This window comes from Papilio polytes, unplaced genomic scaffold (genome assembly GCF_000836215.1).
Source record: "Papilio polytes unplaced genomic scaffold, Ppol_1.0 DF823923.1, whole genome shotgun sequence".
In the NCBI taxonomy this organism is placed as follows: Eukaryota; Metazoa; Arthropoda; class Insecta; order Lepidoptera; family Papilionidae; genus Papilio; species Papilio polytes.
Window position 1 is genome coordinate 3,377,273 of NW_013525281.1, and position 12,726 is coordinate 3,389,998.

Below are 12,726 nucleotides of genomic sequence, written 5' to 3' on the forward strand. Positions count from 1 at the left end.
TCTCACTTCATTGATTTTAAGGGTAAGGCTCGCGGTTATGACTCCTAAAACTTAATCGAGCTTTCATATTTTTGTAAAAAGAGATTTAGGCCTTTATATAATTAAATAGTTATAAAAAATGAATACTGAACTTGTAATGAATTTAAAAATGATCTCAGTAAAGAAAAAGATTTTGTAAATTTAAACTATCGTCTTACTTTAACAAACCACCTGATTACATTGCATACGACTTTCTCAAGTTTGCAGACCATTGATAGACAGAAATACCAAGATTCCATTAGACTTAACAGTGGTAGAGCCCGCTTTAACATCTTCGCACGAATGGGACGGCTCGCCCGGTGTAATACCACGACCACACAGAAAACAGGCGTGAAGTGGAAGCAATTCCGCGTTTCGTCTGATGAGTGTGGTGCCGGAGGCATAATTTTAGTCCCTTTCCACCCTTTTCTTAAGAGGTAAAGATGAGAAGGAAAAGTAGATTTGACGGTGGAGGAGACGCATAGGGAGGGAAAATTTCCTCTTTATGTGCGTCTCCTCCTCCGTCAATCAAGGGTATACAAGGCATCTGCAATTGCGGATGTTTATGGGCAGCGGTCGCTTTCCATTTCGGTGGATTCAGATGGACGTTCGCGCGTTTGCCATCTTATATTATAAAAACAAGACTTCTTGATAATATACGCTTTTATTTAAACTACCATTGATAAAACAAGGATTATTTGATTCGACAATACTTAACGCTTAACCTGCACGTCAATCGTTTACGTCGAAATGAAAGCGATGGAAACGACGGTGGCATGAAAGCAATTCATTCACGGACAAATGCGCGTGAATGAGAGCCACCTGACCCGCATGTCTGCCCCCCACGGTACCCCCTCTCCCCAACCCGCACTGGCCCTGGTCACGTCGATTGTTGATTTCAGTGTCGCTACGTTCGATTTACTCTCAATTGAATGTGCACAAATCTCGTGTACGTCTGCTTTTGTTATACAAAATTCACATAAAATTATTCAAATCCAAGAATTAAGTACAAAAATAACCTAGAAAAGTATATGTAAGTTACCAATCTATACTAATCTTATAACGTGGAAAGATTTGTATTTTTGATGTAATAACTCAAAAACTCAAAAACCGATTTTAAAAAATCTTTCACTGTAAGAAAGATAATTTATCTGTGAGTAACATAGGCTGTTTTTTATTTTTTTTAATTCACGCGGACGAAGTCGCGAGCAACAGCTAGTCACTTATAAGATTATTGTATCGTGTAATTTTGTAAATAAAATCGTTTAATATACAAATTGTCTAGGCATATTAAATAAAGGCGGCGTTCTCGATTATTGCAATGCAAAATACTCCAATGACTAAAAAACAATGTCGTCATTTAAGCGAAATGTAAAAATAGCGACTTGCAGCGAACACTGAAAGGGCTTGTCTGGCGCGTAGGGTAACGTATACTCGTAGTGGTAGGATACATTACAGCATATGTATGCATGCGATTATTTATGCGGGGTATTGTGCGGCAGGCTATTGTGCCTCTAATGAGCGATCGCCGCGGCTGGGCTCGCGTCTTCGTATTCACAGCGTATATCCGACTGTTAGGGTGTGTTCGAGTGACTAAATCTACTAACCTTTGGCGGGACTGTCCCGTTCTTACGAAATTTAGATTTTTGCTAATATTGTACAATCAGCAAGATAACGGCGAAATAATGGAAATATAAGGTGTAGAAAATATTGCATTTGTTTTTGCTGTATTGTTAACTTTTTTTTTGGATACTATCTCATGTATAATAACAAAATCATAAATAGTAAAATCTACCATTTTTTTTTTCAAAGAATTTTTTCGTTCCGTTATATATTTTTAAATATTTTTAGGCAATGGTGTCCCGGATTTTGTTTATAAAATTTGGCCACCGTAAGTATGTAGCATTGTAATTAACCCCCAGTCTATACTTAGCTTGTGATTCGTACACTCACCGTAGGGCACTTTTAATGAGAGCACAAAGGATTCTGACATTGACTTTACACCCTTTGTGTGTCTGTAGGGGTAAGGGAAAAGTCGTGTTTGTCAATTACGATCCTCGACCGAACAATTTCGAGGGTGAATAAAAAAAGATTATTTGTCTATTTATAAAATGGTTTATTTCATTTTATATTACGTCATTATAATGTTAATGGATCATTCATAATCATTAATTTTTAATGAATATCATGAAAAAAATAATGATACATCAATTATTTAAATGTTTCAATATAAACAATGACATGTGTACAAATTGTATATGTGTGCTTTTATTTCTCATTATACAGCAAATCTCAAACCACAAGTAACGGTACTGTTCCACAAATTCCTAGAACGATCTTATATCATAATAACAAAAGGATCTTACAGCTATAAATTTGTTCTCGAGCTTCCATTTTGTACGCTGCATTTGCAAAGCCAAGCCAGCGCCATCCATTATAATGTAATTAGCTAACACCAAGATGACAGCCACAAGTCCTTATTTCACACAAGAAATGCTCATAAATCTAAACCTTATTTCAAAGGTGTTAGGTTCAAAAAATCGCGTAATGTTTGAATAATGCTTAAGGTGCGTTTTCACTCTCCGAACAACGAAGACGTTAGTTTAATGTGGCGGTATACCTTAACATACATTTAGTTTCTTAGTAAGTACATTATAATAATTTCGCAAATAAAAATAATTATGAATTTAATTTTTGTAGGTAAGTTTATAAAAGAGGTTAAGTCTGACAATATTCGCCGCATGTAAATAGTGGAAGCGTACCTTAGGGCACGTAAATGTTCGTATAATAAAGAGACATTGCAGCCGTGGAATTAAACGGAAATCGAAAGCTGCGGTTTGCGGCAATCGCGGGACGAGACTTCGCGTTGCCAGATGCTTATAGATAGATACCTGCCCGTCTGATGCCATCAATTGATCGATCGAACATTCAGACAGAACGTTTTGTTTTATTCTTTCAAGATATTCTTTTGCACTTTGCCGAATTGATTCCTTTGACTATGGATTTTTTAATTACACTTTTTGAACTACAAAGCGATCTGTTTTGAATATCTAACGAATTTTGTTTGTATCTTTGATGCAATGTTTGCTTTTGTGCATTTAAAATGTATATATAAATGCAATATTATTAGGTACATACGTCATACTTAAGAAATTAAAACATAATATGTGTGAAATGAACTAACCTGTACCGGGTCTGTGTGGTTGACTAAGGTCTAGTCATCCTCAACATGGCGTCGGTTCAGACCGTCGGAGACGTGTATGTTTTGACTACAAAATTGGCAATATTGTATGTATAAATAGTTCTGAAATGATTTTTTTCAGTATATTGTGTGGTTCACAATGTTGTCGTACGTTAAGCTCTGGTTTAAATTGTTTACAGAGATAACGTTGCCTCTGTGAATCCGCACATGAATAAACATTTGAATAATGTAGCAAAACACAAACCGAGCTTATTCGGTTCAGAAATAGAGATAAAAGATTAACATTTACACCGTTTCAATATTGTATACTTTACTATTGTGTTTCTTGAAATGTTAATTGTATTAAGTAAACGTTATATGTTTCTTATCTTACTTAAGTAAGTAAAATTAATTTTATAAATGCGAAAGTTTGGATGGATAGATTGACATTGTTTATAGATAAATAGATTTAAATTGTTTGATGGATGTTTGTTAAATTATGTAGCCTAAACGGCTGACTCGATCTTGATGTTATTTGACGTAGATGAAGAGCTTAGTCTGGAAGAACACATAGATTACTTTCTTTTGTTTTTTTTTTTTTAATCCATACAAAAAGAAACGCGGACAAAAGCTAGTTATTACACAGTTTGTAATTTAAATTTTCTTTCGTTGTAATATTTAAAAAATTGTGTTGAATTTTGTATTCTGGCTTACAAATTGATTTATGCATGTATTTCTTTTTTGTAACTTTATGACACAAAGTAGTTAAATACGCTTTGTTTCATTAATATATTTCCTAAAATCTCAAACAATATATCATTATGGATTTAATTAGATAAATAACATTGAGGTTATGCTAATAAACAAATTGATGATTCGATAATAGACTATTTGAATATCCAATAACTAATATTGGAAAGAACAATATTAGCGGCCGCATAAACCACGCGATGAAAATGGACGTAATATGCAAAATGGCGGCTTAACGTACATTGTTGGATTAGGCGTGCACGCTTCATATGTTCCACGATTACTGTAATATCTTTGGAAGTTTTTGAATTAAGCATACTTTATGGAAATATTAAATATACTTTTTTCTAGTATCGTAACAATTTGAATTTTACAAAAGTATAAAAAAATTATGAAACACACGATTTTATAATGGCGCTACTCGAATGTAATGTGTGATATTATACAAATAGAAACGAGAATGCATATAATATTGCCACAAGAAATTTTTATCTACGAAAGTTTTCTAGCGGTAGTGTCGTAGGACGTTGTAGAGCGTTGTAGGTCGTAGAATCTCGTAGACTTGCGTAGAACTTAAAGAAACTGTTTCATGAATTTTTTAATCACGGTTAGACCGTGACTTTAAAAATTCTACTTTGAAATTTTGAATAAATTTCTACACTTCGTCATCTTATTTATTAGGTAATTTTGTCTATCAACTTTATTAAAATTTAGTAATTACTTAAATAACTGGTTTCCAAGAAATCATTTTATGTTTGAAGGAACTTTTTGTAATTTATTCTATCCTTTATTCAAATTTAATTACATTTCGCATAATTTTGGATTAATTCAATTTATCATATTAGCTCCTTTGAAGATGAATTAAATTATCTTGTTCAGGCAAACTTTTAAGTTGCGCAATGTTTGCTGTACCCGTAATTTATCAGTTTAAGGGTCCATAATTTATTATAGACGTGCAGTCCCCGGTGCTACATCGAAACCTTTCTTATCGGAGCAACAGACCCTTGTAACGGTGTCAAATTTAATTAGATATAGAGCTTTATTGAATTTACATAATTCTGCTATTTACTTCCTTTTTGTTTCTACGATAATTATATTTAAAAAAGGTGCAAAAAGCTTAGCATGTTATGGGTATGTTATGAGGAGGGATGTATCTCATGTAACAAGGACGTTAGTTATGAGAGTGGAGGTACACCGGTAAAGGTAGTCCTGGAAAGAGGTGTATTGCGTGAAAGATGACATGATCCATAAGGGAGTGTTGACTGAGATGAAGGATGATCATCGTCTCTTCACCATCAGATGATGATGTTCAAAAGACTTATATACAAAAAGGTAGAAAAGAATGCATGTAACGAAAAATGTAATTTATTAATTACCGCTTAAGATTTTCATTTTTTCTTGATTTATTAAAAAAAAAACGAAGTATTACACCAGCCGTTATACATTAGTCAAACAGCGACCGGATTCAAACGAACAGGTCGGCTTGGCGTCGCTCCAAAGGGTGTAATGGACCATTTACATCCCTCATATATATAAATAAATTCAGTTGAATAAAGGAAATTGCCCCTCTAATATTGGTTTCTCGCCATTCATAGACGTAAGTGATCTTAAATCAATATAATAGGAATATTGGATACTAAATAGGAATTAAAATGGAATATTAGAAATAATTTCTTCGAGTAAAATGATATTTCATTATTAAAAGAAAAAAAGCTTGACGTTATTAAAATATCAAAGCCCTGATTGATAAGCGAATTCAAACTTCATTCTTAGAATAATAATGACTTATACCAATATTATAAATGCGAAAGTTTAGATGGATGGATGGATGTTTGTTAGAGTTTGTAGCCTAAACGGCTGTACGGATTTCTATGAAATTTGGCAAAGATGTAGAGGATAGTCTAGAACACATAGGCTACTTGCCTTTGTTTTTTTTTTAATTCCTAGCAGACAAAGCCGCGGGCGAAAGCTAGAATTCTAAAAAAATTAACTGGTGAAAATGAATATTGCAATAGATATATTATTAAATTGTTAAAAATACATGTCACATTTTGTAACAATGTATAATGCCAATAGCTTCTCTTTACTGATTCTATCAATTTGTCACAGAATTCAATAGATATTGCGTCCCTTATTGTATCCCAACAAAAGCAACAATATCTTTTATTCTCTTGAGTCCGGTGATTTATCCAAGTTTGTTAGTTTCTACAGAAAGGAACAAGTGGGATTTAATAATTCATAAGAACTGGGCTACGACATATAAAACAAACGTTTCCAGTCTTATGATATTTATATAGAAATATTAACTGACTAATTTTAGCAATTGGAGTAGTTATTACTAAAATTAGTAGTCGCAAATATTTTTACTTGATGTTTTTTTTTACTTGAATAAATAATTTAGTTAACCTTAATGTTTCTTTTGTTTAAATCAGGCGGGAAATATTTACCGCTTGTAGATCAATTCCGACTTCTTATCGTTTAAACTATCTCACATATTTTAATTTGATTAAATTCGTGAAGTCAGTTGTAAGGTTTTATATATATTTTAAAACTGGTAGACTAATTATAAACCTCTTTACAGCAGTGCGCGCGTCGCCCGAACCGCGGCGAATCAACACGCTGTCAGAGCCGCCACACCACGTCGACTTCACGAACGACACAGGCGCCATGCTCAGCTGCAGCATCAAGGGCCAGTATCAAGTATGTATGCAATGTTTCTAAACCAGTAACCTTAAAGGACTCTAGTCCTTTAAGAAGCGAGTTACACTTCCTCAAAGGTCGGCAAAGTATCTGTAGTTCCTATGGTATTGGAGACGCCCTTGGGACCCCTTGATCACTTCATTTTTAGGGGCAAACTGGTGGTAGGAACACTTTCTTATGAAAGTAACCAATACATTACGAAAACAACAATCTTTGTACCTTTTGTTTTAAGGATAAGTTTCATGAAGTATTTACTTAATTAAAGGCGTATAAGATCCGTAAATAAGTCACGTATTCCGTTATCAGTGTTAACACCCAGACAACCGTTGCGATGCAATAACACGCTGAAGAATTTTCATTTGAGCCCCGCTCTTGTCCCAGTGACAATTCATTGTACTGAGTATTGACATTCCACAACTTTTCACTATTCGACAGAACGAGAACTCAATACTTTTGGATACAGTCTACCTTTTACTGTGAATTGAAAAATTGATTTTCTCCTTCTGTGTTTTCCTGTCTTTATATGTCTTGCCCTCCTTTCTATCTACCTTACCGGTTAGTTTCCCATATGGTTATAGAGTCTGCTTTCCTAATTATCTTTATGCTAAGCTTCAATGATATGGCAACCCTAATTTCAAAACTACGTCGATTAATATTGAACAATTTTAGATACTATCGCCAAAAAGAAACCTTTAAACCGAATCCAAGCCTATAACGACAGCAGTATGTCTAACTTACAAAAATTATTCAACAGAGATAATAAAAGTTATAAAACTCGCATATATCCTTAACTTTAAAAAACTTTGGGTAGTTTAAAGAATGAGTTTTAAACTTCGATAAATTAGTTTAAAACATACGTAAACTATATGCAGAAACCTTTAATACTTTAAAATGAAAGCTTTGAAAAACACCTAACTTACATTTAAATGAAAAAGATACCTTAAAAACTTCTTAGACATCGTAAACGTTTTGAACATTATCCGTGCATTTCGAATCTTGCACTTTAAGTGGCTAATTACATTTGCATACAAACGATCCGATCTCGATTGCCATCGCTCTTATTATTTCATTTTATTGAAGGCAGATTTTCGTTTTCTTTTTAATCAACTTGATTTGCATAATGAATTCTAATAAAAGTTCTTATTTAAACTGAAGTTATAAGCTGTTTTGTTTGATTGTTTGAAACGGATAAAACTGATCGATACTTTACTCTACTTTTAAATAATATAATTAATTTAACGAAAATTAAACTTGAATAGAAGATTATTTAGATTTAGACATAGCAAATAATAACATCGGTTAATCCAATGTTCAAAAAAATATCCAGTAAAAATGATCGTTGAAAAAAAATCTTTTTTTAAATAATAATTTCAGAACAGTATAACACTAAAATAACAACTTCAAAATAAACCTAACAAAGACTACGCTAAAATATAATTCTATTAGCAAACTTTATAACAACAAAGAGAAAGATATTTTTCGATATTCTTTTCAAAGGCTAAAAATATAAAAGAAACCTGGTTTAAGTCACTGTACTTGGTTAATTGGATCGTGTGAACGTGGCCCGCTTATTAAATTGTGTAGAGGATTTTCTCGCTAGGATTACCGCCGGAAAGCGTATCAATTTGATTTGAGAATAAACGTGTGAAAATACGTTAACTCTATTAATATTAATAAATAACAAGTCCCTTTTAGTTTACTTTTAAGAAGTAAAATCAATTTCTCCTTTTCCAACAAAACTGATGAACGCTCTGATTTGATACGCGAATAGTTTCTGGTAAGGAAACGTGTACAGTAGGCTTCATAAACAAGTATAACTTTAAAAAACTTTTACAGACCTTCGATTTCAAAAATATAGGCACGAATTCGTAAATAAAAACATTAGTGGTCAAAAGCATATACATGCACACGAGCAGAGATATATTTGAAATCGTATACAAACTATGTCAATTAGTACATATTTCTATAGCTGACTGTACAAAATTTCATCAGTCTTTTGTTTTAAGTAAACAGAAGTGTCATGTTTATATCATTGCTACGTTAACGAACTTCAACTTTTGTATATCCTTCAAAATGCTCAATTTAGTGCGTCTTCACTTGCAACACAATTTTCTCGAAAAAACTAAACATAGCTACACTAACAGTTGTAATAGCTTTGACCCACGACTGTTGGCGTGGAATTAAAAAAAGAAAGTAGCTCATACGTTCCAGACTATTCTATCTATGCCACATTTCATCTGAATCAACACAGCTGTTTAGAAGCTGCTAAAAGTATAGAATGTCGCATTTAATATATTTAGTTAGTAAGAGGTAAATTTGAGCAAAATTGATGGATGTATTGATTTTTACTTGTGTATACTTTAATAAACCACAGGCTCTGTTGCAACAAACAAAGTTACTTCAGAACCTATCTTCAGTTAACTCAATACCCTTTGACTACAACTCAGTTTTCCTTTGAAGTGGTTTTATTGGAATAGAAGCCGCTCAAACTCTATTGCTTTTCAAACTAAATTTAAACAACTCAAAGGTAAAAAGTAATAGAGCGTAAAAATACTGATTTATCAATATTGATATGATTTAATTTTATGTAAATAATTTTGACGACATACGACGTAATTGCGAAAACATAGAACAGAATAATATTTTTGTAAATAAGTGATTACTAGTAACGAGCTTTTGGGCGCGACTTTGTCTGCGTGTAAATAAAAAGTATAGCCTATGTTACTAACGGAGAATGTAGTTTTCTAAGAATTAAAAAATAATTTATAACATTGGTAAGATAAATAAATTATGACGAAACAAAAACCAACCTCTTTAATTCAATACACAGTCTTTAGTTTCTTCATGTCTTCGTTTTTCCTATAAATTACTTACAGCGTAGCTTTAGAGCGGGCGCACACTTTTGACTAAACTATAGCACAACTGTTGTGCGATTGTCAATTGTTTCGCAGCCGCAGCAACGGTTTAGTTGCACAACAAAAAATCGAGTATTGTGCACCTCCATATAAGGTCAGGTAATCAAAGCGCGACTAAACAGTTGTGCGATAAATTAGTCAAATGTGTGCGCACTCTTAAGCTATCTTATCAGACATTTCCATATTCATATTAGCAAGCAAAATTTGATATCTCAAGCGATTTGGACTACAGCCAGGAAATCAGTAAGCGTTATTACGTAAGAGATAGACCAATTAGTTTTGTAATGGTTTTGCAAATTAAAGAACTGCTGCTGAAAAAACCTTCTAAAGATGAAAGGAAAAATTTTAAAAATTCTAATTTGAAAATTTACACTCTGACTTCCCTTTTCATTGTGTTTTTGTTTACTACGAGTTGTCGAATAAACAAAATACTATCAATGAATAAATAAAAGGTAAGATATGAGTCATTAAGATTAACCTTAAAATGTACTCTGATATAAAGCATAACGTTCGAAATTCTCTTAATTTTTAGCCGCTGTTATTTCTAATTTTAATCGCTAATACCTTCAATTAGTGTATCTAAAAATAAGTAAAATTTTTAATGTTTATTATTTTACTAAGCTCAAGGAGGCGAGTAATTCGTTTTATTTAACATTTCCAGTAAGCAGAATAAGTCTGTATTACGAAGCGAGTGGGCGTCGCAAATCCCCGACGCCCGCTCTCAAGCACGAACCGGATCCGCTCGCCACCCGTCCGTTTATTCGATAAATTAAAGAAAATTAACAAGAAATACTGATCCGTGATTTGTTTTAAGATTATCGAATCATCTTTCTCGCCTTATCCCATATAGATTAACCGCATATGGTTTTGTAATTTTGTCTTAATTCGGTTACGCTATGCTAATATTGTTAAAAAGAATATTTTTATTTTTGTTTATGTAACTATATTAAAATAGCCCAAAAAGTACTGGCCCAATAGAAAAAAATCACCGTTAGAAAGGTCTGCCTTTTTGTGAGTAACATAGGCTAATAAATATTCTTTTTCAATACTTTTCAATTTCACGTGGATGAAGTCGCTAGCAACAGCTAGTATATTATATGATCGATTTCCTTATAAACAGATTTCAAAATCACTAAATTAAACGTGTCTTAGACTTAAATAAAACAATAAAAATCACACACAGGTTCAAATATCTCCTTCGTATATTGCGTTTTATATTTTTAGAAAAAAAAAATCAGTAACTGTAAATAACCGAAATAGTAGAGGCCGTTCTCAGCAATAAAGTGCTGAATTTGTTTACTCGTGAGCACTAGTGGCCCAAGTTTTGGCTTATTTTTATTCCCTCTCATCTATTTTAACGTGGTCTGTGTATTGCGAAGTAGGGTTTATCATTTGGGATAAGTCCGGTCGTATTTGAGGGTATTATTACCTTTTGTATATCATGTATTGTTATCTAAGTAAATTATATTTAATAGCTTACTATTATTTTTTTTATAAAATTTACTAAAAAAATAATAACTAACGCCTTTTTGATTTGTAGTATGTCATTTTATTCTATCAAGATTTTGTAAGTGATCTATTTTCTTTTGTGGTTGTAGATTCCAAAAAAACGCTGCTACTTAAGAAAATTCTTAAAACAGATAAAAGGATTGAAGAGTCTTTAAATAGTCAATGTTTAAAACTTTAAAAATATAAAACTTTCGTAAATATATTTAATAAATGATAGTGATAGATTGAAGTGCAAATAAAATAAAGAATGGCAGGCTTTGAAAATATATGCTAACAGTTGAATGTTCTTTTAAAATTGGAACTGAGGACATTCAGAATAAAGAGAAATTTGTATTCCAAGAGACTTTCGACAAGCGAGTGTATGGAAATAGAAAATAATATCTAAGCTATAAGCTCCCACTATTTCCTCGCCGTAAAAGAAATTTTATATCGCTTTAGCATAAATTTAGAAAAATATCCATGTTAAAGGACAGACTGGCGTTTTCTTTTGTTTTATAATTAACTAGCTTTCACCTGCGACTCTGTACGCTTGACACCAAACTACATATATGCACAAATAGCCTATGTGTTCCAGAGTATCCTCTACATCTATGCCAAATTAAACCGAGATCCGTTTAGCAGTTTAGGCTACAAACTAACAAACATCTATCCATCTAAACTATCGCATTTATAATACAAGTAAGAAGTAACATTAATTGTTACGTAAAACATATTGAAAATATCATCATTTTTTTGCATAAAATTATATTAAAACCTTTTTATTGCTAAAAAGGTAATCCGCTTTTTATGAATATATTTAAAAAATCAAAGGAAACATTTCGTCTTGCTTCTCAATTTGAGTAAAGAATTGAGACAGAACTGAGTAGAGTAAAAAGAATTTTCCTTGAGGCGTGTCTCAATTCGTGACCGGTTGGACTTTGTAAATATTCTTTGTCGTGTTTGTTGCAGCAAATTCTTGTTGATTCTTCAAAGCAAAACTTTACTTGGATAACTGGATGACACTAATAGTACTGGTTGGTCAAGTAAACTCTGTTAAAATAGATATTGTTAGTATAATTTTTAATACTTAATGTTGTTGGTGGGTCTTCTGTAATTACGTAGATTAACAATAACATGTATTTTAGTGTGACGAGCGGTTTGTAGAATTTAATTCCGAAAGTAGATTACACGGTAAATAATCCTTCAATATGGGCATGCATATGTCGGATATAATTAAAGTAATAAGTACGTAATATCAAAAACACAGTTCTTTAATTCTTTGTGAAAACTGCACAACACTATCTAATCGGATTTCAAAGATTAATCAAGATTCACCAATTGACTTTATACATGCGCAACACCAAAGTGAATCGCTAAATTCGGGGTTGACTGCTCAAAAACTCAAATTACAATACCAATTCGAAACTACTTGAAATGTTGCCAACACTCAAAATTATTACCTAATAGTAACTGTTATAGTTCAAAATGAATTACAATTTCGCGCATATTTATTAGAATTAATTGAAGTTGTTAAAGGTAAAATTGTAAATAACTAACAGTTATGTCCATTTTAAATTTTAGTTTTAGCAAACAGAGATGTAGCAAATTTGAGTAACATTTGCCGACCCGCAGCGGGTTCAAAGTTTGTACGGTTAGCAAAACAAACACTAACAA

General features: G+C 32.4%; 1 protein-coding gene across 1 annotated transcript in view; it reads left to right on the top strand.

Moving 5' to 3' along the window:
- The window catches only part of LOC106102100 (Down syndrome cell adhesion molecule-like protein Dscam2), a 108,837-nt gene that overhangs the window by 55,645 nt on the left and 40,466 nt on the right, over positions 1–12,726 (top strand). The window contains exon 3 of the mRNA XM_013281509.1: positions 6,531–6,649. Within this exon, the coding sequence (XP_013136963.1) occupies positions 6,531–6,649 (119 nt within the window). The remainder of the gene's footprint in view (positions 1–6,530; positions 6,650–12,726) is intronic.